This window comes from Nomascus leucogenys, chromosome 22a (genome assembly GCF_006542625.1).
Source record: "Nomascus leucogenys isolate Asia chromosome 22a, Asia_NLE_v1, whole genome shotgun sequence".
Classification (NCBI taxonomy): Eukaryota; Metazoa; Chordata; class Mammalia; order Primates; family Hylobatidae; genus Nomascus; species Nomascus leucogenys.
Genome location: NC_044402.1, coordinates 11,737,087 through 11,763,242, shown reverse-complemented (window position 1 = coordinate 11,763,242; position 26,156 = coordinate 11,737,087). Strand labels below are relative to the sequence as shown.

General features: G+C 52.1%; 2 protein-coding genes across 2 annotated transcripts in view; one reads left to right on the top strand and one right to left on the bottom strand.

Moving 5' to 3' along the window:
• Nucleotides 1-859: 859 nt before the first annotated feature.
• On the top strand, nt 860-24,111 carry OTUB2 (OTU deubiquitinase, ubiquitin aldehyde binding 2). The gene is made up of 6 exons (XM_003260916.4): nt 860-1,053; nt 11,873-11,968; nt 13,445-13,563; nt 18,465-18,549; nt 19,075-19,269; nt 20,180-24,111. Exons 1-6 carry the CDS (start codon nt 1,051-1,053, stop codon nt 20,384-20,386), a joined length of 705 nt encoding a protein of 234 aa, XP_003260964.1. The 5' UTR covers nt 860-1,050; the 3' UTR covers nt 20,387-24,111.
• Nucleotides 24,112-25,406: 1,295 nt separating this feature from the next.
• DDX24 (DEAD-box helicase 24) overlaps nt 25,407-26,156 on the bottom strand; it is a 28,814-nt gene continuing 28,064 nt past the window's right edge. The window contains exon 9 of the mRNA XM_030803792.1: nt 25,407-25,950. Coding sequence (XP_030659652.1) covers nt 25,682-25,950 — 269 coding nt within the window. The 3' untranslated portion in view covers nt 25,407-25,681. The remainder of the gene's footprint in view (nt 25,951-26,156) is intronic.

The window sequence follows — 26,156 nt, the reverse complement described above, 5'->3', positions numbered from 1 at the left end:
TACCTGCTATTGTTACTGCTCCTTGAGCCTCCATTGACCTCACACTCCCTACCCAGGGCATGATACATGCTTGGAAGACTCAGATGTCTGTTTGCCCAGAGCCTAGCCCGGTACCTGGGACTTACATAATAAGAGTGGGGCTGGCAGCAGCAGGAAGGGGAATTGCTCAATACACGCTCCTGGAAATATTAATATTGTGAAGTGGATGCATGCAATGCACTGAGTCCCCCTCCCCTACAAACTCTCCCTCCCACACCCAAAGCAGCTCCTCCAGGACTCAAGGGCTGGTGAATGAATCTTTGAATGATAAATATTCCTATTTTGATGTCCATTAATAATGAGCTTGTAGGCAAGATGAGTCATCTAGACCTGGTTCACGGATATCCCTACAATTCCAGAGCCACAGAGTCAACGATCCTGGACATTCATTCATTCAACAAACATTAACTGGGTGCGTGGCAACCTACTGATTCATGAGTTGGAAGAGGGTAAAACATTATATAGAAGCCATACTTAATGTTATTGGACACGTGTTCCCTAAGCGCCTATCCTCTGATCTTGTGCAAACTATACTTATGTGACCTTGTTTATGAATTAATGACGGCCAGCTAATCCTTCAGAAGACTCCAATTTTAGGTTTGCGCAAAAGCCCTTCAGCCTTTACAAACGAGGACCTGTCTTCCTGGGTTGAGCCAACTCCTCTGCTAGTTAAAAGCTTTCTGTGTCTTTAAAAGGGGGAGGCATCCTGTCAAATGGACCCTAAAGCATAGGCTGAAGGCCCATGAAGTCCCACCCACTTTCTATGACGTCCTGCGTCCCGGCTCCTGATTGCCGGCCTGAGACATCAATCGCGGGGCGTGTGTCTTGCTGGGACACAGTGGAGGTCTAACCTTTGGTTTGCGGAGCGGTCGGGTGTATTCGCCGCCGCCCCCACGTCCTCGAGGTCCCTACCACCGAACCAGCGGCGGAGCCCGCCCGCGCCTCCCGCGGCATTCCAGCACCCGATCGCTCCTCGCTGGGGCGGGACCTGGCCTGGCGGCTCCGGTCACTATGGTCAGTGATCGTGGGGGATCGCGAAGGGGGAGCGGGCAGGGGGCGCGGTGGGCGGGGTCGCTGCCGGAGCGGGTGCACCCGCGGGAAGGGGGTCGGACGCGAGGCTCAGCCCCCAGCCCGCCCCCGCCGTCTTCCGACCCCCTGAAATACGGAGTCCTGACGGATACTGGGGGCCAGGTCGCGCCCCCCTGTACCCCGTGGACGTGCAGCTGAGGAGGTCCAGCTCGGCCCCGAGCCCCCGCCCCCAGCGGGTCCGCCCTAGGTGGCCCGGGGCGCCGCCTCGACGGCGCTGGGTGGGCGCCCTCGACGGAAGCAGGGACAGGGAGGCTGCAGCGCTATGGGTCGCCTCCTTTTTGTTAAGTAGCCCCCCAGTCAGCAGTCCACGGCCCCACCCACCCCACGGCTCGGCCGTAAAAGACCACCCCACTCCTGGCCTCTGCCCCAACCCCACGAGGGGATCTAGGGGTTGCACGGGGGGCCAGGTCGTCTGTCCCCGTGGGTGACTAGACCGTCTCCATCTTTGGAGTCAGGACCCACGTAGAGAGGATGTCTCAAGTTGTGAGGCGCATGAGTTAGGGGTCGGGGAAAAGAAAATACTCAGGAACCCCTGATGGAGAGTCTCGTCTGCGCAGAACGGGGCCCAGAGACCCTCTGAGCCAGGCTAACCCTGGGCTTGGGCAGGTGGGGAAACTGAGGCCAGACAGGGAAGGGCTGGTACTGATTGAGGTGGACCTGGGACTTGAACCCAGGCCTCTGGACTCTCAGTTCAGTGCTCTTTGTGTTACATCAGCTCACCTTCCAGGTTGCCGTGGGGTCAAGCATCCTGCAGGGGACTGGGTGGGATGGCTGCCTAAGACCCTTCAACCCTGAGCAGGAGGAGCCTGTGGAGTGAGGGCTGGGTGGCTTGAGTCGGGGCCACACAGCCCCAGGTTCAAGTCTCACTTCCACCTCTTGGAAAGCAAAGAGGCTTTGGTTGGTTCGCTCTCCCCCTCAGCACCGTTTTGCACATCTGTGTCATGGGCTGCTGTGAGAACCATGTGAGATGATTAGCTGGAGCTTTTCCTGTGACAACAGAGTCCTGGAAATGGGTGTGCACAGATGCCTGGTTCTTCAGGCTTAGCCTCCTCTCTCCTATGACTGGGCAGGAAAATGGGTCACCATGGCAGGATGCTGCCGGGCTGGGGCATGGGTCAAAGCCTGGTCATGGCCTGGCACAATCTGGGTGTGGCATAGGCAGCCAGGGCACTCGAGCTGGGACTGTCCTTGCCAAGCCAGCCTGCTGCTTGGGTCATAGCTGGGGGCCTCTGGGGCATCTGGAAGCACCAGCTTCCTGCTTCCACTTGGTGCCCAAGGGTTTACCTGGCTGAGCTGCTCCTGGAAGGCAGCCCAGGTGTTTCTGCATCACCCACCAGGGAGTGGTAGAGCTGGGGTAATGATGGGCTTAGCCACCCGGGAGCTGGAGGCTGGCATGCCCTCTGGTCACCACTCGGCAACTGAGAGCACAGCAGAGGCAGTAGCTGCTCTTTGTGCCATGCAGTGAGGCTGCTCACTCTGCCCCCTATCTGCCCTGACTCAGGAGACTGGAAGTTAGAGGGCAGATGGGGTCCAAAGCCCTCACCCCTCACCGGGGGCTTCAGTGCCTTGGCAATGGATGAAGTGGTTAACCCACTAAAATAGGACATCTGTCTGGGAAATCACAGGGGTGGAGGCCGTGCAGGGTCTGTTCCCTTCCCTTCACGTGGCATTTATTGAGCACCTGCTGCATGCGGGGACCATACTGGGCCCCGTGCTTCATAGTGGGTTTTTATGTTGAACCTGCATTGTGTGGATGGTGGTGACAGAAGGAATATCCTTGGAAAATACAGCATCTTCTTTGCTTTCCTATTTCTACATCACTGGGCTAAGCTTGAGGAAGGGCCCCCCGTGGAAGACACAAAGCCCCTTGGGAAGGTAGGGGTGAGACAAGGACCAGGCCTCTGGCAGGGACTGCAAATAGCGAGGGGTCTTGTGCACTCAAGGTGCATTTCATGTTTGACGAATGAATGAGTCAGACATAAGCAGGAAAACCACAGGGTCCTATTGTGGTTTGTTCTGTTATTTGTCAAACAGGCCCCCAGTGGGCACCTTTGTCAGGTCTGTGCTGGGCACTGTGACACTGATGAGAAAGACAAGGTGCCTGCCCGCTCTAGGAGCTCACTGCCTGCTGGCCAAGACAGCTGGACACAAGCAGTGTCTGAGCTACAGGTCATGGCCTAAGAGGCCTAAGGACTTTGGGAACACAGTGAGAGGTCAGTATGCTCTGAGGGAGGGGGGGTGTTGGAAGGTTCTGCAGAGGAGGTCTTTTGAGCTGGGGGAGGTCTTTTGAGCTGAGTTGAAGGATGTATATGAGTGTTCAAGAAGGATTTGGGAAGGGTACATTCCTTTTGGCAGCTGCGGGGGGACAGTGGGCTATGAGGCCTTGAAGCATGGTCAAGAATGGGGGATTTTGGCAAAGGTAAACAGCCTCTGAAGATGCAAGGAGATTGAGGGAGGCAGGGAAATTGAGTCTAGAAAATTTGATGGGGTCAGGATGTTCTGTGCAGGGCCTCACTTGCTGTGCTGTGGGGTTTGGGTTTTATTCCACCAATGAGGAGGAAACCATAACATATTTTTAACAAGTAAGAGATGGTTGACTTCGACGATCTCTCTGATGATGAAGTGGACACAGGGTTGGAGGTAGCCAGGCTGGAGTCAGAGCCTGGCTAGTCCCATGCATGCATCTGTCTATTCATTCATGCAGTGTGTGAGCTTCCCAGGCTGCCATAACAAAGTACCACAAACTGTGGTGTAGAGCAACAGAAATGGATTCTTACAGTGCTGGAGGCTGGACGCTCAAGATCAAAGTGTCAGCAGGGCCGTGCTCCCTCTGAAGGCGCTAGGGAAGGTTCTGTTCCAGACCTCCCTCCAAGCTTCTGGTAGCTCCTTGGCTTGTGGTTGCAGAACTCTGATCTTCACGTGGTGTGCTTCCTGTATGCCGGTCTCTGTCCTAATTTCCTCTTTTTATAAGGACACCAGTCGTATTGGATTAGAGGCCCACCCTACTCCAGTATGACCTCATCTCAGCTCATTACATCTGCAATGACCCTATTTCCAAATAAGATCCCATTCTAAGGTACCAAGGATTAGGAATTCAACATATGAATTTTGGTGGGGGGACACAGTTCATTCAACCCATAACACTCCGTATACATATCTGGAGCTTGACCGTGTGCCAGGCACTGAGGAGCCAGCACTGACAGGCAGACAAAGTCCCTGCCCTCATGGAATTGGCATTCCAGTGGAGGGAGCTGGGCAGCATGTGGGTAAACAGGTGAGCCTATCAGATCATGCCATGAAGAAATAAAGGTGAGAGGGATGGGGAGGGGCATGAGAAGGCCTCTCTGAGGAGGTGACACCACCACCTGCATCTTGGGAAAGGCAGGGGAAGAATCCAGGTCGAAGGAGCAGCCGTGCAAAGGCCCTGGGGTGAGAGTGAGTGTGTCTTGTGAAGGAACACAGAGAGGGCCACATGGGGTCAGACCTGGGAGGTTGTTGTCAAAAGATTGAGTCTTGGCCTAAGTGAGGGAGACCATTGGAGGGTGTGGAGGAAGGGCGTGCCCTTGCTGGCTAAGCAGCTTGTATTGGCTGCTTGTGGAGAATGGGCTGGGATGGGGGCAGGAGTGGAAGCCAGGAGGTCCTTGGGCAGATGTTGGTGCAGCCTCCCTGGGGGGAGATGATGGCAGCTTGGACCAATGGGGAGGTCAGGGAGAGAGGAGTGGAGAAGCACTTCTGGGTCTCAGCGTCAGCTCTGCTTGGATGGGGAGCTGGAGAAGCCTGTGGGGGGTGGGGGGCCGAGGTGGGCAGGAGAGCAGTCAGGGACACGTTAATTCGGTAATGTTCTCAGACTTCTGAGCGGGAGTGGCTGTGGAGTCAGAGCTCTAGGGAGAGGTCAGGCCGGGAGAGGAAGATCTGAGGGTCTGCTGGGAGGATGCTGAATGAGTCCAGGCATATGGTAAGAGGGAAGGCCCGGGCCCGGGGCAGGGTCTCTGCAAAGCCAGCCAACAACTGACCCAGGGCGGGAAGCCTCAGTGCAGGGTCTTGTCACTTTTCTTAGTGGAGCAGCAGAGAAGGCACATGTAGCAGGCTGAGCAATGGCCCCAATGATGTCCATGTCCTAATCCCCACAACCTGTGACTATGTTACCATGGCGAGAGGGACTTGGCAGATGGGATTCAGTTAAGGATCCTGAGTTATCCAGGTAGGCGCAATGACGTAATCACAAGTGTCCTTATGAGAGCAAGGCAGAGTGATGGCGGGGTGGGGGCCGGTGCGTAAGCCAGGAAACCTGGGAGCCTCTGGAAACGGAAGACAAGAAAACAGATTCTCCTCCAGAGCCCACAGAAGGAACGCCGCTCTGTCGCCATCTTGCTTTAGGCCAGCAACACTCCTTTCGGACTGGTGGCCTCCAGAACTGTCAGATCATAAATTTGTGTTGTTTTGAGACACTAAGTTTGTGCTCTTTTGTTACAGCAGCCACAGGAAACTCAGGGCACTCGGCTGCCCCCAAATCCATGGCTTCCAAACATTTATCATCGCTCACCTCATCAATACAAAACCTCTGAGGCCAGGCACTTATGCCTGTAATCCCAGCATTTTGGGAGGCCGAGGTGGGGGGATTGCTTGAGCCCAGGAGTTTGAGACCGGCCTGGGCAACACGGTGAGATCCCATCTCAAAAAAAAAAAAAAGAAAGCAACATTGAGCATTGCATGCATACATATGTCACATATCATACCCCTGAGTACACATCTGAAGGGACATTTCCTTCCAGCCCCTGGAGCAGTCCACAGTGCTGGGCCCATGGCTGCGGGCTGCTTGAGGAGTCCTTGGGTTACGGGGGCAGGTTTCAGGTATATACAGAGGCTTGGGAGGGAAAACCAGAAGAAAGTGGGGACTTGTACTTTCCCTAAATTTGGAGATGGGGCTCAGTACATGGATTAGGGATGGGGTATCAGGGGCAAGCTCTCCAGCATCATGGTGGGAGTTTTATACTCCGGCTCTTTAATCTCAGCTGGCGTTCCAGGGATGTAGGAGGAAGGACCAGCGGACAGATGTAGTACTGGCTCCCACCGAAGACTCAAGGCCAGTCTGAACCCCAAGCCCACGCCCTAGCGCTTTCTGCTAGTTCCCAGGGTTACTGGGGAAAAGCAGTGATTGAAGAACATCCTTTTCTCACTTTGAAATACATTCCTCCACGCAAGGTGCTAAATCTGTTTCCAAGCCACAGCGCTATCTGACTTAATTAATTAGCATCTATTTGCAAACCAGCAATTAAAGGGCTAAAGTCCTTTTAGGTGGCCTAATTAGGTCTGACAGGACATTGTCAGATGTGGCCTGTCCTTTCTCCATAACATCCTAGAAATTTTCAGCCATGGTTTTAAAAGCAATTACGAATGAGAGTCAGCCAGGTCAAGCATCATGCCTGATTTATGGGCTAGTAAATTGAGGGTGCCTGAATTTATGGGCTAGTAAATTGAGGGTGTGCCTGGGGTTCTTCTGGGAGCTTGAGTCTCTGGTCTTGCCGGGGTGTGGCCAGAGCCCTGCTAGTGGGGAGTGGCAGGGGACCAACTTGGGTGGACTTGGGTGATTCTGGAGGTGCCAGGTGGGAACTTGAAGGGCCAAAGTGAGAATCCACTTGTCCCCAGGTCCCCCAATAATTACATCTGGGACCACTGGTACGCTGGAGCTAGCCCAAGGTAGCCCACCTGTGAGACATTTGTAAGCAGGAGTAGCTCTTAAACAGTGTGGAGTAAAGGGAAAAAAATCTCCAGAATATCTATAGAATAATAATATGCAAACTTAAAATGCACGCATACTTACAAGTCTGTATTTTTTAAAAGACAGATGCATTTCATTTATAAGAGGTACCTAGAGTAGTCAAATTCATTAGAGACAGAAAAGTAGAAAGGTGGTCGCCAGAGACTGGGGTCAAGGGGATGGGGAGTTAGTGTTTAATGAGTAGAGATTCATCATAAATACACTGAAGAAAAAAATAGGCATGGGAGTTTCAGTTTGGGAAGATTAAAAGTTCTGGGGATGGGTGGTGGCGATGGTTGCACTGTTGTGTGAATGTACTTAAGACCACTGAACTGTGTACTTAAAAAATTGTTAAAATAAGAAATTTTAGGTTATGTATGTTTTACCATAATCATAATAAAAAACAAATATACTCATAGAGACGACCTATAGAGGCATGGTGGGATGGAGGAATGGAAATAGGGATCAGGGACGAAGGAGACAAAACCTGAAAAAATTCCTTCCTGAGGCTGGTGCCGACAGTGTGTCCTGAAGGTGTGGTGAGCTCAGCTCTTAGCAGCTGAGAGGGCTCCGAACTGCTATGTAGTATTTTCTTTTTTTTTTGAAATGAAGTCTGTGGCCCAGGCTGGAGTGCAGTGGTGCGGTCACTGCAACCTCTGCTGCCTGGGTTCAAGTGAGTCTCCTACCTCGGCCTCCCAAGTAGCTGGGACTACAGGTGCCCACCACCACACCCGGTTCATTTTTGTATTTTTAGTAGAGACGGAGTTTCGCCATGTTGGCCAGGATAGTCTTGAACTCCTGACCTCGTGATCCGCCCGCCTCAGCCTCCCAAAGTGCTGTGATTACAGAGTTGAGCCACCAGGCCCTGCCTTATGTAATATTTTTCCTTAACTTGGCTCTTTTAAAGAGCTTAAGTAGATTTGTCAAAAATGCAAATTTTATGTTAATAGAGCAAGTGGAAACCTAACTTGACTTTCCTGGCATAGGTGCCACCCCCGTTCCTAATCCACCTTTAAATATTCCTCATTAAACTGTTGATGGCAGTTTTCGGCATTGAAGTACTTAACTCTGCCTGTTGAAGATTAATTCCTTAAATCCATTCCACTCCTCCATTGATTACCTTCTCAGACACTGCAGAGGAAATGTAGCTGATTTTGTGTCCTCATTCCGCCATTTTGGTTTCGGTTTCAGGCAGTCCAAGCACAAGCAGTATTAACTATAGTTGTTCTACTTTTTGATCTATGATTTAAAAAGACCCAAGCCATCATTTTAAGTCAGCTGTCTGTATAAACAACAAGGCTTTTATACAGTATAAACAAATTGTTAGATAAATAATGGGACTTTGGAATCAAGTCAGAGGGTGCGTGAGTGGGAACGAATTGGGCAGAGCAGGTGTGCTTGTTTTTCAGTATTACCTGTTTGTCCTCTTACCATCCACACAAGGCAGCAGAGGGAGAGCTTTCATTCTGAAACATATAGAATCCTATGAATATATGCTGTATTAGCACGCAGTATGAGTGCCAAATTAATTGTACAACTAGCAATTGTTATTATGCTAGTAATGTCAATCTTTCATGATTTAGAATAGACCAAAACATGTTAACTTTTTATAAATTTGCCTTTGAAGTCAATAAATCTGGCTTGGTTTAAGTTAAAAGAAAAAACACAAATGAAAATGGAATGATTTTAAGCTCCGAGTCAGAGGCCTGCCCACTCTTGAGAAGAGAGACTAGCAAAGTAAAAAGGAGTTCAAGGTATGCTAGAGGCTGTCTTTCTCCTTGATGCAATCAGAAGGCTTGAAGGAAGTGGAAAGGCAAATCACTTTCCTTCCAGATATCACTGATGTATTTTACTGCCATGTCTGGATATTGCCTGTAAATCGTGTCCTGTTCCACCTGTGATGAGCATCTCTTGGACCAGAAAATGCTGTTGTGGACACTGAACCCCCAGGATCAGGAGCTGGATGGAGAACTTTCCTGGGGGAGGCCTCAGGGGCAGGAGGTGGGGACCTGGCCTGTTGATAAGGCGGCCCTAGGCTGCCCTGCGTGGAATGTTCCTTTGTGTTTAGCAGCCTTGGTCCCTCAAGACCTCTGTGCTCTGCCTGCCTAGCAGTTTGGCATGGTAGAATTTCCATGGGCTTCAGAGTCAGAGAGATCTGCCTAAAATTACTTCTTAGCACAGGGCACCTGACCTTGTCAGTAGAATGGGTATAATACCCATCTCAGGAGGTGGTCGTGAGGATTAAGTGAGATAATGGGGACGTGTCAGCCTCTCTCCCTGAGCCTAGCACATAGTATTTGCACAATAATGGTACCTGTTATCACTTCATACCTCTTGGGCCTAGGGTAGCAGATCGCCAGATCATCTTCCGTGTGTTGACTTTCAGCCTCACACTCGCAGGATGGCTGCTGTAGACATTGCATCTGCATTAGTGGTGGGAAGGAGTAGAACATTCCATCTCTGTTCCTTTTATCCAAAACCAAAAGCTTCCCCAGAAGTCCCAGAAGTCCCCAGCAGACTTTTCATGGGTCCAGCTGGCCAACCCCAGCTACCTGGCTGCCCATAGCTGCAAGGGAGGCTAGGAAAATGGGAAAGAGGTAGGATTGTTGTGACTTACCCAGTCATTTTTCATCATGTGGGATTCCATTAGTGGGGAGGAAATGGGTCACAGCTGATGAGACAGAAGCCCTCGGCACCTGCCCCCAAGTGTTGTCTGATTCCTCCTGATGGTTTTCCTGTTGCTTTGCCAGCCCACGCTATGATGTCAGGGCAGAAGGAAGGAAGGAGCCTGGGGCTGGATTAATTTCGCAAAGAAGGGTCGGTACAGAGTGGAAGCTTCTAGAAGCAAAATCCAGAATCCCTTCTTCCCACCCCCGAAGTGTTTGCATGCCCTGTTTCCTCTTTCCTCTTTTGGAAACATTCTTCATCCAGTTTTTTTTTTTTTCGAGACAGAGTCTTGCTCTGTCACCCAGGCTGGAGTGCAGTGGCGCAATCTTGGCTCACTACAACCTCTGCCTCCTGGGTTTAAGAAATTCTCTACCTCAGCCTCCTGAATAGCTGGGATTACGGGCACATGCCACCATGCCCAGCTAATTTTTTTGTATTTTTAGTAGAGATGAGGTTTCGCCATCTTGAACAGGCTGGTCTTGAACTCCTGACCTCGTGATCCCCCACCTTGGCCTCCCAAAGTGCTGGGATTACAGGCGTGAGCCACCACGTCTGGCCCATCCAGTTCTTTAGGACAAGGAATTCATCCTCTATTCTTAAGCTATCTTCTGGGAAGTTGCCCTGAATCCCCCATGTCTGGGGGAGATCATGTTTGGTGCCACCAGAAAGGGTGAAACGGAATAAAGTGTAAGTTCAAGGGAGAGCCCAAGCCTGACTCAGATGAGGTGGGGAGATTAGGGAGGCTTCATGGAGGAGGTAGCTTTTATTCATTTGTTTGAAAAATATCTCACCTCCTTCTCCGTGCCAGGCCCTGGGTGAATGGAAGATGGCAGACAGTATGACAAGCTGTCATTCCAGGCCCCCTAAAAACACCCCTGCCCAGTCCCAGCTTCTCCCCTGACCTGACACTGGACACAGGATCTGGGCCAGATGGAAGTTTGCAGTCTGTCCCATGTGGAGAAAGGAGCAACAAAAGTCATTTAGGCCTCATTATCGAATCTCATGGCCCAGCTTCCTGCTTCTGTGTGCTGAGCTTTGGAAAAAGCTAATCATAAAAATCTGGATATATTTCTTCAGGTGGAGAAAGGGGTTTGTAGCATCAGAGGGCTCCTCTCTGAGCAGGATGGTGTTGGGTTGAGATCATTATCTAGTCAGTGATGAGGCTGAGAGGCTACCAGGGAAGGCCACTGTGGCCGGTGTGACATGAAAAAGGCCAGTTACAACTGCATATCAACAATGATGGTGATAAATGCCTGGAAAACTAGATTACTATTTACAAAAATCCCAATTAACAGTGACCATCCACCATGCTCTATTGCATAAAAATGGTCTGCCTGGGTTGTGTGCAGGAGCCAGCCTCATTTATTTTAAGCTGTAAACTATAAGTGACTTTAACACCATGTCTCTCACAGTATGTTCATGCTGCAATCAAAGCGGCTCTGGGTGGGTTGGAGGCTAAAGCTGCATCTCCCGCTTGTTTGAGCCCTGCTGACAAGATAGCACAAGGCGGAGACCAGGCCCACGGGCAGTTGGCTGCTAGAAGGTGTCTCCTGCAGTTTCCTTCACCCCGAAGCTTCCTCCTCTCTGTCCGCCAATTTCTTCTCGGGCCTGGAGAGACCCTGCCTGTAGGAGGCTTGTCTTTCTGGGTTGGAATTGACCTAGACCTAGAGCTGGGCTGTAGTATAAACTTTCGCCGGTAGGTGGTGCATGAAGACGCCCTCCCGCCCTGTGCTCCCTGAGCTCAGATCTCTGACAACTTCTCTGGCATCTCTATGTACCAGTGCCACACAGTGTGGCCTCTTCTGGTGACCTTATCGCCCCCTATCTTGATTGTTTTTCCCTGTAGTCTGTGAGCCTTGTGGGTGGGGGAGTGCTAGACGTCCTTCCTTCTGTATTTCCAGCATGTGACACAGTGCTGGGCACGTGGATGTCCAGGAATTGTTGGATGAATAAAAGAATGAATGAATGAATGAGAGAGGAGGGACGGAAGGAGACAAAGGGCCTTATCCTCTAGGATGAAGGTTCATTAGGTTCGAGGTATACATTCTGTGAAATGAATCAGGCTTCCAGTAACAAGATGAGTTTCCTTACAACCAGGGCTATCTCTTCACGATGGCCCCGACCCTGACTATCCCTGTCCTGGAAATGTGGTGATCCCAACAGGCATCTAGGATGCTGGTAACATACGCCCAGCATGAGAAGGTGGGAAGGTCTCATTCATTGTTGTCTGTAACCGGCAGTTCAGAGGCCACCAGCTCGGGGAGTCCCATCCGTTGCTTTTGAAATTGTCACAGCATTTCTTCCTTCCCTGTCTTTCAGAGTGAAACATCTTTCAACCTAATATCAGAAAAATGTGACATTCTATCCATTCTTCGGGACCATCCTGAAAACAGGATTTACCGGAGGAAAATCGAGGTGAGGCAGAGGGCAGGGAGAAGAGCATCCTAAACTAAACGGGCTGGAGTTGGGAGTGTAAAGGTGATGCCTCTTTGAAGGCTGACAGTTTGGGCCAGGTTCCTGGGCAAATGAAAGATTCCTAGGATATTTTGATGCTGGACATTTGCCTTAGCAATAAATCCTTTCATTCCTCCCCCCCAAAAAAAGAATTTTTTTTGTTGAAAAGTTTAGCACTATCCTAATGTTTTGTTTACTCACCAAGACTTCATTACCACTCTGTGAGATAAGTACTTTTATTACCCCCATTTTACAGCTGAGGAAACTGAGGCACAGAAATTAAGTGGTGGCCATTTAGTTCATGAGTGGCCAAGCTAGGATTTAAACCCGGGCAGCCGAGTCTCAAGCCACATTCCTAACTGCTGTGCTGGGAGACCTCTTGGAGGGAAAGTTTACTCCAGTGAGGCTAAAGGGATTTGTGGGAAGGCTGCAGGGATCGCTCACGGAGCACTCACCCGTGGGTGGCAGGAGGACCCGGGTGCCCACTCTGTCCCTCTGGCCGTAGGCCCCAGCTGCTCTCTTCACTCTGCGGGACTTCCTCTCGCTGCAGGACACGCTTGCTCTGGCACTGGCCCCCTTCAAGCTCCTCTCAGACACGCAGCACCGTTGCTGGGCCCCATTACTTATCCTCAGAGACTCTGATAGGTCCAGCTTGGGTCAGATGTCCATCAGCAGCCAGGGGTAGTGGTGTGGGCATGATGTGATCCGAATGCTGCTGCGGGGCATTTCCAGGGCAGGAGCTGGGCTCTGCAGCCCACTGACTTTTGTGTCCGCCAGAGCCCTCCTGGGAGATGAGCCAGGGGCTCCAGATAGTGCCTGCCTCCCCACTCCAGCTGGCCTCAGGTGGGCCCAAGTCGGCTCTGAGCCTTCTCATGGCTATGGGGGGAACAGGAACTCCAAGACCCCTTGAAAACCATCCTCTGCTGTCAAAATGCTGCTTATAGTCCCGTGAGGCAGGAAAGGGGATTCCAGGCCAGTTCAGAGGGACACCTACTTACTGCTAGGCGTGGACCTGGAGCCCACCCCTCCTGCCCCTGCTCACACACGCAACACCCCACCCCCTACTTCTGCCAGCTCCCGATTCTCAGTGCCGCTCCCCCAGGAAGGCTTCCCCAACTTCCAAAATCCAGTGCAATGCCAGTGCCCCGTGGCACCCAGCCGGGCACTCCTTCTGTCCTCACAGTGCCACTGTCTAATTATCCATCTTCCCTCCCAGACTGTAGGCTGCCTGGGGGCAGGGACGGACACACAGGACAATGCAGTGTATTTTTTTTATCAGGGGAATGAACGAGGGTGGGAGGCTGAGGGGATAGCAGCCTGAAGGGAGGCAGCAGGCATTTCCTGGGAGAGATGGGGGGCACCTGGCCAGTCCCAGTGCCCAAACCACACAGAGCTGTTGTTGGTGCACATGCCCACATTTCTTTCTGTCCCCCTCAGGAACTCAGCAAAAGGTTCACCGCCATCCGCAAGACCAAAGGGGATGGGAACTGCTTCTACAGGGCCTTGGGCTATTCCTACCTGGAGTCCCTGCTGGGGAAGAGCAGGGAGATCTTCAAGTGAGTGCCGGCATCCCCTGGGCTCTCAAGGCTGTGTTCTCTGTGCTAGGTCAGCCCCAAGTCTCTCGGAGGTTTTTGTTACACTCAGGCTGGTTAACCCAGAGAGTGAGCTGAAGGGCTGCCTGGCAGAGGCGTTTGATGTTGGGGGGGCCCAGCTGCCCACTGTGGTGGAGTTGGGGGCAGCCAAGGGGTGGAGGATGGAATCTGTGACCTCCCAGATGCTTTCCAGCCTCTGCTTCCACCACAGGCCTGGGTCAGCCCAGGTGAGTCGCATGGAGCAGGTACTTCGTGACCCACTCTGAAAAGAAAAGAAAACACAAACAAAAAGAAGCTTTGCCCCGGTGTTCTGCATAATTCCTGTTGACCTTGGTTTGGAGTGTGTGTGACCCAGGCATTCAGCTGGCTGGGTCTGTCCCTGAGGTTCATGCTGGAGAAGGTCTTTGTCCAGAGCTGCCCCTGTCATCTCGGCTAGTTCAGGGCTTCTCATATCTGAAGTTTGTACAAGGCCCCTGGTTCTCTAGTCCATAGCAAGAAAAAAAAAGCAAAGACAAACAAACCCCTGAGAGCTGGCTAGGCCCCGAATTCCTGTTCAGTGGGAGCAGGGCAGAGCTGGGACTGCTTTTGTCACTGGCTGCCAGGAGATGCTGATGCCTCTGGGCCTCAAACTACGCTTTGAGGAGCAAGGAGCTAAGAGACCCACCTAGCTCTTAACCTTTGGGGGTCTCAGAGCCCTTAGAGGCTTTGGCGAGGGCCATGGGCCCTGCTCATCCGAGACCCGCACCCACATGCTCTCTGGAAACAGTACGGGGGCAGTGGGTCACAGAGCACTTCTTTGGCTAAGGCAGGTTTCTCAACAGCGGCATGACTGATGTTTTGGGCCAGATCATGCTCATGGTGGGGGCTGTCCTACGCATTGTAGGCCTCTTAGCAGCATCCCTGGCCACCACCCATGAGATACTAGTAGTAACCCCCTCCCCAAGTCATGAGAATCAAAACTGCCTTCAGAGACTGCCAAGAATCTCTTTCGGTGGAAAAAAGTCGACCCTATCTGGTTGAGAACTACTAGGTTAAGGCCATCATCTCCTGTTCATAATATAGATGATCTCAATGAGGGTATAAGTTGAGCCATCTGTTCCTTGGTGGAACTGTTCAGATTGTTTTGCCAGTGACAGACTGGCAAAGCCCCTTTTCATGGAGAGTCAGCTATCTCAAGCCATTCCCCTCCCCAACTTTCTCACAGCCCTATGGGGACCAGCACAGCACAGTGCAGGGATTATGACCCCAACTTCATTTCCCCACGACCTGTGTCCCCTGGAGTTGTGCCATGCAGCAGCCCTGGGCTCTGAGGTCAGACCTCACTCTCTTGCTTACTTGCTGTGCGACCTTGGGCAAGTGACCTGATCTCTCTGATCCTCAGTTTTCATGCCTGTGGAAGGTGGACATTATAACACACTTCAGGGTGCTATTGTGAGGACTCAGTGGGTGATGCTGGCCAAGCCCAGCGCCTGCATCTCTCTCTGCACCAGCCCACGTGCTCTGTTTACCTTCACTCCATCCTGTCTCCCCACTCCAGTCAGCAAACACGGGTGCCATGCTCGGACCCTGCTCTAGGCTGTGGGGATACCGCAGTGAACAAGAGAGACAAAATCCCTGCCTTGTGGGGCTTGCGTCCTAATGGGAGAAGATGGACAGTACATGAGTATCACGTTTGAGGTGTCAGATGGTGATATGTATTGTGGGAAAAATCAGGCAGGAAGGAGGCCAAGGAGTGCAAGGTCTGGGGTTGGCAGTTTCAAGTAGGGTTGGAGAGGTAAGGGCGGCAGGGCACATAGGGCCTCGGGCCTTTCTAAGGACCTTGGCTTTCAGCCTGAAGGACACGGGAGCCACGGAGGGATTGCGCAGCACGGGGGACCTGCCCTGCTGGCTGCTGTGTGCAGGACAGACGGGGGCCGAGACACAGCCAGGGAGATGTGGTTGGGGAGAGATCCAGAGGGGATCTCTGGATCTCTGGCTGTGGCGTGAGCAGGTGGATGCAGTGGGCATGGCAAGAAGTGGGCAGGTCTAGACACCTGTGAAGGTGGCGAAGACAGGATTCGTGCCTGACTCACATGTTGGACATGGCAGAGTCAAGAATGGCTCCCAGGGGTTTGGCCTGCGAGTCAGCAGGATGGAGAAGCCGTTTGCTGCAAAGGAGGGCTGAGGAAGATCAGGAGCTGTGTTTTGCGATGCTGTCTGAAATGTCCGGGAGCCATAGAGTGGGGGTGTCTGGTGGGCAGTGGAGGTGTGAGGCTGGCGTTCAGCAGGCAGGCCGGGGCACACAGGTGATAAGTCAAACCAAAAGGCTGCATGAGACCACCAGCATTTTTCCTTTTTTTTTTTTTTTTTTAAACATTTTCTTTTCTCTCTTTATTTTTTCTTAAGAGATGGGTCTTGCTATGTTGCCTAGGCTGGCCTCGAACTCTTGGGCTCAGGCGGTCCTCCCTCCTCAGCCTGCATCTTCTTACACAAAAACCGAGATCATGTCACTCCCAAGCTTGAAATATGCCCCTGACCTCTAGGAGCAGTGGAAACCCCTGACACCAACGCCCTCCACACCAGGCCCCTGCCTCTCCTGCCCCATTGCCTGCCCACCCTGAGTTCTAGGCACAGGGACTCACTTATCCTACACACACCAGAGCTTGCAGGCATCACATGCCGCCTGACGCTGCCTGGGCCTAGGTAGCCTTGCTTCTGACCCGGCTGTGGGTTCCTCGGGCCCCAGGCAGGTTGCTTCACTCACTCCTCTCTAGCTCCTTTCCCCAGGTGAACAGTGGCCATAGCCCTGTCACGGACATTAAGTGATTGACTCTTGAGTACTTGGAACACTGACTGGGGTGTTCCATGCTAGCTTTTAGCGTCGGCGTCATGCATCCTCCACAACCCGCTGTCTCCCTGTGTGCAGTGAGCCCAGAGCCACCCAGGCAGACACTTGTTCTCTGCTCAGTGCTGCTGCAGGGCTGGAGCAAGCTTGTTGCAGCAGTATGCTTGTTCCAGCCCTGGATCTTGCATACTTGCTTTAGAAGTGTGCGAAGTACTTCTGTGTGCCAGAGGCTTGGAGAACACGCTCTTCCTTTGAGGACAGCCACTGTTACTACCCCATCTGATGAGCAAACAGAGCCTCATAGAGGTCAGATGACTTGCCAGAGGTCCCACACAGGCTTCTGTGCAGCCCCAGCTGTCTGAACTTGCCCCCCCTCCGAGCCCCAGTGCCATCCTTCTCCGTATCCCTGGCTTACCTCTTGGGGGTGCATGTCCTGGCCTGGGGCCTTGCCCCCTTCTGATAGGGCCTACGACTGCATGCTGCTTATCTCCGTGCCCCCAGTGCCTGGCACAGAGGGGCCCACAAGTCACTGGTGAGGAATGAATGTGGAATGAGGCAGAGGTTTGGGGGTGGGAGGGACGGCAGGAGAGCTGGGAGCAGAGCAGTGCACTTCATGGCCATGCAGGGACAGAGTGGCTAGAAAAGGGTCGGGCCCTTGGAGTGGCCCTGGAGGATTGCAGCTGCTTCCTGGAGCTGCTTCTAGTACTCTGGCCATGGGCCACCTAGCTGCAGCTGAAGACAGAACAGGGGGTGCTGATGAGGGTGGCTCCTGAGCGAGAGGCGTTAGCCAGCACTGACCATCAGATCCTTGCTCTGGCCTGGAGGGGAAACCCAGGCAGCAGGTACCACCGCAGTGGAGGCCTTGTCCTCCCAGGCAGCTCTCCGTTCGCCCTCAGCACCCCTGCAGTCAAGGCGTCATCACCATCCACACTTGTGCCAAAGTGGAGCCTATGGCCAAAAGCCACAGGGGGACTTGACAGGGCTGGAGGGGACGGCGGCTAGAAGCCAGCACAGACTCCATCCCTCCAATCCAGGCACCTCACCCCGCAATCAGGACAATCTAGTCCTGGCCCAGGCAGGACTGTTAGATATGCCAGGACCAGCCAGGGGTGAGCGGCATCTAGGCAAACACTCCTCCTTCTGAGTTGAGACCAGCTTCCCGTCCACACCCACCACCTTCTCCCTCCTCACCGCCCCGTCCTCCTACAAGGCACCAGGCTTTTCTGGAGCACAGCAACTTCTGAGGTGGCCCAGGCCTCTGTATTCCCTTGTGAAACCTTCTGCCTCCTGGGTGCTGCCAGAGCCTCATCTCTATTCCCAGGGAAAGTGAGGGGCTGGAGAACTAGGTGTGGCCTTAGTGTTCTGCGCCTGCCAGCTGGTCACCCAGGGCTGCTCACCTGGTCCTTGTGGGAGGCAGCCCTTCCTCCATACCTCATTGCTGCCACTAAACTTGGGAGTGTCCTGGAGCCAGGGCCAGGCCCAGGCCTGGATTTCTTGCCATACCCCCTGAGGGCACCAGGACAGGTCCCAGAAAGGGGCTGCGCCATGAGGGGGCCTGCAGTGGGTGCAGAGAGGAACAATTCAGCATGCACAGAGCAAAGGTCTGTGGAGCGGGTCCCCAAGGGTGACTCGGTGCTGGCAGATGCTTAACAGCCAGCTGTGGGCATGCGGGAGGCCTGGTGTGTGTTGTCAGCCAATTGCTGTGGTGTCAGTGTTCAATATTATCATGATTGAGTCAAGCTGCCCTCATGAGGTCACTGAGTAGGGAGTTGGAAAAGATGCAAAATCACACACGCCCTTGTCATGTTGTCTTTCCACCATGCACACACACACAATGCAGCTCAGTCACCAGGGCCCGGCAGGGCGGGGGTGGAGATGTGCATGGTGCGTGTGGCTGTGTGTTGGGGGCAGGGGCGGGAGGTTCTGCGGCTGGACTAGAGATGAGGTTGGTGGGCACAGTGGGTTGAGAGGGGGACGCAGTTGCCAATCACAGCACTCTTGCTGTGTTTCCCTATAAACACTCAGTCTACCCCCTCTGTAGGTTCAAAGAACGCGTACTGCAGACCCCAAATGACCTTCTGGCTGCTGGCTTTGAGGAGCACAAGTTCAGAAACTTCTTCAATGCTGTGAGTTCACCTGGTCCCTCCTTCCACACTGGCAGAGCAGACAGGAGTGGGCACTGGCTGGAGCCCCTGCACAGCCCACAGCTCTGCTCCTCCTGGCTGGGGAAGGACAGAGGGTTGCTTCCTGCTTGTGGGGGTGTGTGGGCACAGGGAGCCCTCACCCTATTCCCTCACCCTATTACATCTCCACGTCGTGCCTCCCTATCCAATTAGTGGAGGGGTGGGATCGAGGACTCTCAGACGCTTGCCACTCTGAGTGTGCACGTGAGAATCCCAAGCCAGGTAGTCATGGCGGGGAGACCCAACTGCTGCTCCCTAGACGTGCCTCTGGGCTAGCGTACAAAGTCTTGCTAACTCTGGGTTACTTAGCTTAGGCAGAATCTCAGACTGATTTTCTACCTCAACCCTGAGAATCTACAAATGAAAACGCAAGTGAGGGCTTCACGCGAAGGGAAAGAGCGGAGGGAGAATGCAGAGGGAGGGCTGGGGCTTGCTTGGCCTCCCTAGCTGAGGGCTGGGCGGGTGCAGTTTTACAGTGTGGTGGAACTGGTAGAGAAGGACGGCTCAGTGTCCAGCCTGCTGAAGGTGTTCAACGACCAGAGTGCCTCGGACCACATCGTGCAGTTCCTGCGCCTGCTCACGTCGGCCTTCATCAGGAACCGAGCAGACTTTTTCCGGCACTTCATTGATGAGGAGATGGACATCAAAGACTTCTGCACTCATGTAGGTGCTTGGGGTCTCAGCTCCAGCCCTGGGCTGTTCCTGTGGCCCTCTCCTGGAGACTTCAGCACCCATCCGTAGCCAAGGGACTCGGGTGTCACGACTGCCCTTGCAATTCAAACAGAGCTAGGTCAGCAAGCTGCAGACAGGTCCCCCCTGAGCTGCCTGAGCTGTGTGGCCTGAGGCAAGGCACTTCCCCTCCCTGAAGATTTCCCATCTGAAAAATAAGGGATTTGGACTGGCCTGTTTACAAAACCGGAGTCACAGTCCAAGAGTCACATTTGCTTGACGTGTTTATGATGCATGGTATTTACCAAAAAGAGTTGCCGATATTTAAAAATTAGGCACGTCTCATATGAATATTTGGATTTCTGCTGGAAAATCAGAAGATCCAGCCCCCAGGCCCTTGCTTTTGCAGGGCAGTATCAGCAGCTGCCCTCTCTATGTGGGACATACGCCTGCTTGCCACCGCCTCTGCCTCTTCCATCGTCTCTGCAGCAACCGGACTCGCACCCTCACTCACCAGCCTGGCCTCTGTAAACATTTAAGCTTGAAAGGCACCCCTGGATGACAGGGTGCCTTTTATCTCTAAGATTCTTTGATGCCCAACCTGAAAAATTTCTGCCCCCCCTTTCCAGATCCCTCTAAAGTGGTAGCCTGCTCGCAGGTGTAACTATAAGCTCTAGAATGGAAAAGATCCAGGTTCTTGCAATTGTAGTGATTTCTAGCTGTGCTGCCTCTCAGTGAGGCTGTTTCCTGTGTGACATGAGAATGTCCATACCCAACTCATGGGCTGTTGTGAAGATGACAGCACAGACGCTGTGACCATGACCCTGAGAGCCAGAGTTGAACTCACTTGTCCTTTGCCAGACCTCCCTCCTAAGCTGGCTTGTTTTCATTTTGGCCCCTGCAGGAAGTGGAGCCCATGGCCACGGAGTGTGACCACATCCAGATCACGGCGTTGTCGCAGGCCCTGAGCATCGCCCTGCAGGTGGAGTACGTGGACGAGATGGATACCGCCCTGAACCACCACGTGTTCCCTGAGGCCGCCACCCCTTCCGTTTACCTGCTCTATAAAACATCCCACTACAACATCCTTTATGCAGCCGATAAACATTGATTAATTTTAGGCCATGCAGTGGAACCTGTCACCTAATGGGACTGCATTCTGAATGGAACATTCCGGCTCTTCAATTTTTTAAGCAATTTAGACTATAGCAAGAAAATGTGCAGCCTTTTGGGCTGCACCTAGGAACACCTAGGAACGAGGCCTACCCATTATGGACTGTGGTAACTTGGTGGGATTTTTAGTATTTATTTTAATGGAGGGACAAATGCTTTCTAACTGGGCCCCTGACTCTGCACCCCAGTTCGCAGTGAGGCCTGGGTGGGTCACCTGCCCTCTCTGGACTTGCTTCTTCAACTGGAGGAGGTCCCCGCCTATGTTGACATTCCATTGTAGAAAAATAGGGCCTCTGGTTTCTCTTTACCAGGGGCAGTGCCTCTCTGCTGGGGAGGAGAAGCTCAAGGTTAGCTGTCTTAGCTCAAGTGACTTACCAGGCCTACAAAGAGTCCAGTCCTGTCACTTGTTGGACTGGGCTCTGACAGATGGCCTGTTGAGGTCAACTTGAATGTGAGGGCTGTGGTGTGGTTTCAAACATTCACGATGGATGTATTTTCCTACCCCTAACTTAAGGAGAAAAAAAAAAAAAGACTTCCTTTTTTTGCCAAAGTCCAGAAAGGGGCCTTTAGCCTTTAGCAGGAGCTCAAATTGTTGGGGCCCCTCTACCTCTCTGAGGGCCAGAAGTGCCTGACTTTTGGGAGACGAGCCCTTCAGGGTTCTGCTGTCAGCCCCACCTGGACAGAGGCTTACAAGACTAGGATCTGGACCAGAATCTGTGTGTTTCTGTCTGGGACCAGGAAGCTGCAGCTGTCCCGTCATCCCCAGCAAATCCTACAAGTGGAGTCTGGATACTTCAAGGATAGAGGTGTTGGCACACACAGCCATGGACCCAGCTGAGCAGAGCAGACGCTTTGCAGGCTGCCCCTGGCTTCTTTCTCCCTTTCTCGCTTCTGCTCTCTTTATGGACTGGTCAGAGGGTAGGTGGGAAAGAACAGACAAGCCATGGAAGTTGGCAGTGGGGAGATTTCCACTATGGAAACTGCCTGGGAATTCTGGCCAGCAGCTTCCTCATTCAGCCACCTGGCCATGTCTCTTAAATAAGCCCCTCACCTTGCTGCCTCAGGACCTTCAAGATTCCATCCGTGGGCTGGCCAGCGAGACGGCACCAGTGGGGACCCACACCCTGGCTGGGCGGAGGTGCTGCTATCAACCTCTCTTCCTCTGTAGGAGGAAATGGAAAATGCAGGGTGTGGAACTGCCCTTTGGGGTCCGTCCTTAATCGAAGGCCACCTTCTCACAGGTTTCATTCTGCAGGGATTTACTGGAATCTATTGGTGCTGCTGCGTGAGTCTGCTGACAACCTGACTACCCAAGGACTGGGTAGCAGACTCCTCAGAGTCCTCTTGACACAAATGTCAGATTTGTGTCACTCTTCTGCCTTCGTGAAAAGCCAATAGCACTTTTAGATGTCAGGGGATTTTAGTTCCAAGCAGGTCCCCTGGTTTCCATATTGCCCTCAGCTGGAGTTTGGATCCAAAGGCTCTGGCTAAGTCATTATGTCACTTTTTCACAGGAATGTAAATTTGACCATCATCTCTGAATTTGTTCAGTGTCCCACCATGGTCTATGAGAAGTACACTGGAAGCGCGGGTGGAACACATGACATGATTTGTGAATAGCATCATCTTTGCCAGACGAGTCTCCAGGGGATCCATTTCCCAACTGAAAGGTGTCAACGGACACACACAGGGCCTGGATGACGCCTTGGCTGTTCTAAGGGGCTGTAAGGTGGGCTCTGGGCCTTCCAGCTAGGCTCTCAAGCACAGCAGACGCCTCACTGGCTGCTGTCTCTGTATTTGTGGCTTGTGTGGTGGCCTCAGAAGCAGAGCTGTTTGGCAGACTGGCTGGAGAAATTCCCTCTAGGAGACTTGCCTGTGCTGTGCTTCCAGGTCACAGAGCCCCCCAGAAACTCACAGGGGCCCTCTTCCCAGGAAAGAATCTATTCTATCACTTCAGAATCAGGACACTCAAGCTCTGGCAGAGGCAGGCCAAGTTACTTTCATGGTCTTACCCTCTGCTTTTCCCCTTTTTGCAAAAAACCATTGGCCAAATCCGAACCATTGCCCTTGTTCCCCCCACGTTCCCTCTCAGATACTTGTCTCAAAGGGAACACATAGTGGATGTAAAGGTGTGGCAGGCTTTGGCAGCTTGTTAAAATCTAGTCATCTGTGGATGTTACCTTGCTTGTCCACAGCAGCCAGTCACCCTGGCCAGTCACCCTTCCTGGATAATTCTCCACCCTCACCCCATAGAGCCATCTCTCTCCAGACCAAAAGCTGGAAGGAGAGTTGCTTTGAGAGCTTGTTTTTACAACTGCATGTTTATTATGATACTTTCTCTCCAAAGGAAACTTTATAAATCAATGGGAACAATTAGCAACAGAAAGAGCACAGTCCCTGCTTTTGACTGGGTTCCTGTTTTAAGCACAAATGAGAGCTCTGGAGCCAGAATGTCAGGGTTCAATTCAAACCTCAGCATTGCCACTTACTAGCTGTATGATCTTGGCCAAGTCGCTTCACCTCCCTGAGCCCCAATTCCCAAGTTTGTGAAATGGCGACAATACCTATGTATCACTGGATTATTGGTTAAAATGGAATGAGATTCCTTGTGTGAAAATAGCTATTATACTTGACACACTCATTGTATGGGCTCTACAGAGGGATGTTCCCCAACCTGTCCTTCCCGACAGGAAGCACAGGGCACTGCAGATGGGGAAGTATGTCACCTTGGCAGTGACTCCATGGCTTCCCAAGCAGGAGTGTCAGGGGAACCATTAGAGAGAGTCTAGGAGCCAAACACATCGCCACCCTGAGCAGATACAGGAGTGGGGAGGGGGCTGTAACTCAGTGAGTGGCTTCCAGGGGCCCCAGGCCCTGTGGGATGTGGGCCAAGCCCTACAGCTTCCCTGGGCGGTAAGTAAAAACATTCTCCTAGCATTAAAATGGTTTCCATAACTACTTTTGTCCTGGCTTCTTACTACTGGGTACCTGGCATGCAGCCAAACTCTGCTTTTCCGTGGTGCCTATGTATTAAGTAGATTAGCTAGGGAGGGATATTCCTTGTTTAATGGCAGATCCAGGACACTGAGGAAGTTCTGCCCACCGACTTCACCTTACCAGGCAAGAGTAGCACTGCTTGGAAGGCTGCTCCTGTCTTTTAAAGCCTGTCTTATTAGCTCCTCCACCAAAAAAAGGAAAAGAATTTGCTGTTAGATGGCTAGGGCAGGACACCAACAGTCATCAGGGGATCTATCAGGGCATCTATGTTTGGCTTATGACAAGTGGCTTCACTCCCACGGCTCAGGTGCTATTAGGGGATATTGAGCATGCTTACTAACCCCACTGACCACCACTGCATCATTTGGAAAATGGAGAGTCTCCCTGCCATTCTCTGATAGCTGTCAGTCAGGAGCTGACCTCACAGACAAGGGCACTTTCCCCTCCTATCCAGGTCACTGGTGACACTGGGGGATGGGAGGCCATTCCTTGGCAACACTTCTGAGACTGAAGTAGTTTTCTGAACTTGTCCTGGGCCCCAGAAGGAAGATACTAATCCCACCTCTGCTACCTGGCTGCTGTGTGGCCCTGGGCAAGTCTCAATCACTGGGTGTCTATATGCTCAAGTACAAAACACACTATTAAGACTTATAGATGGGCACAGTGGCTCACACCTGTAATCTCAGCACTTTGGGAGGCTGAGGCAAGAGGATCACTTGAGGGCAGGAGTTTTGAGACAAGCCTAAGCAACATAGTGAGACCCCATCTCTACTAAAAAAAAAAAAAAATCAGCCAGGTGTGGTAGTGTGTGCCTGTAGTCCCAGCTACTTGGGAGGCTGAGGCGGGAGAACTGCCTGGGCCCGGGAGTGTGAGGTTGCAGTGAGCTATGATTGTGCCATTGCACTCCAACCTGGGCAACGGAGGAAGACCCTGTCTCAAAAAAAAAAAATTATTTCTCAGGACCTTCAAGACTAAATGCTAATTAGATAAAAGTGCCAACCATGAGGCTGAGAGAGGCTAGCTACTTAGATCTTGGGGCATCTTGGTCCATTTGTGTATCCTCTTCAATTCCCTAGCACCCCTTGAACTGAACAGCTGTATTATATTGTGCCCCGATGAATACCTGTTTGGAAGCCACACAGCTGTGCAGAAATCTATGCTTCTCCCATGGTTGTGGGAGTTGTGGATACTCACCTACACTGATCCAGACAAAGCTGGGGCAGCACTGGGAAGTCCCTAGTTCCCTGAGCACACATTTATACCAAGCTGACCAAGCCTTGAGTTCCTCTTCTCCCAAGGAGCTCAGCTAAGGGAACACAGCATGGCAAGTGCTATGAAGAGGGTAAGCACAGGACACTAAAGGAGCCCCAGGAGAAGCACTGCTCCCCCTTAGAGGCTCAGGACTAGAGGACCCATGGAAGTGCTCCAGGATGGAAAAGGCCAAAAGGCAATCCAGACCGAGGGAAAAGCCTATTCTGCACAAAGGCTCAGGACAAGAGAAGGGGTGCATGTAACCGTGGGCAGGAGCCTGCTCTGTCACAGAGGAGGGGAGTAGAGACAAGGCTGGGGCTAGATCCTGAGGGCTTCACACGCCAGACCTAGTGACTGTTACTGTTGGCTCTGTGATGTGAGGGAAGCCTGAAGACAGCAACCTTATCCCTGCCGGCCTCCCACGGTGGCTCAGACAATAACCAGAAGAGTGGACAGAGCTAAGGAGCTATTAGGATGCTGCTCTGGGTAAAGCAGGAACATGCACCTCTTGAACATTCCAGCCTCTTGCTCCATCCACACTGTCCAATCTTGGCCTGCAGCCAGAGGCCTGACACTATTCCTGTCCTTTCAAGGGCTTAGCACTGTGCTGGCCCAGGAGAATCACTAAGTTAATAATGAAACAAACTACACCACCACCCCCATCTTCTAGCTAAAAAAAAAAAAAAAAAAAAATCAGGATGACACAATGGCTCTGACCATTGTTTTTAATGTATGAAATCAAGTTGAACACACAAGAAGCCTATAAACACTGCAATACAGAAAAATTAAGCTGCTGCATAGAATTCTTACTCCAAAACAATGCAAATCTGCATGAGGTCTCTCCCGCTATGGGTGTGAGTGGAAGAGAGGGAGACTTTTTTACCTGGGGTTGGTGGTGGAGTGAAACACAAGGGTAGGAGAGGTTTTGCAAATAGCCAGAGAACAGAGACCAATGTGTAGTCACTGACACACTTGACCAGGGCAGTTAATTTGCACTTGTACTTGGCTGTGGCTGTTCCGGCTGCGGCTCCTTCGGCTTCTTTGTCTTCTTCTTCTGCCTGGAGAGACAGCTCAAAGCAGACTCACTCTTACTTGGGGCAGACACAAGCAGGGGCGGCTTGCCAGACTGAGTGGGATACTTGGTTTTCTGGCTCTCCGTAAACAGCGGCTGGGAGAGCAGGTGGCGCAGCTCCTTCTTCAGAACCTTCATCTGCTTTTGTCTCCGACGCTCTTCTTGCTGGTCAGCTTTTCCTCCTTGAAACACAATACAAAAAAGATCCTATTTACTATGGTTTGTAGGAACATTTTGTTTCCCTTGATGGATAACACAGTGAAAAATGTTTTAGAATTACTTTAGGGAGGCAGGGTTCAAAAGTTCTCTGAAGAAGCTAGTGGTGGCTTAGCAGGGGCTGTAAATGGATAATGTCTAACCATTTGCGGGGGATACGCAGGACCGCTCT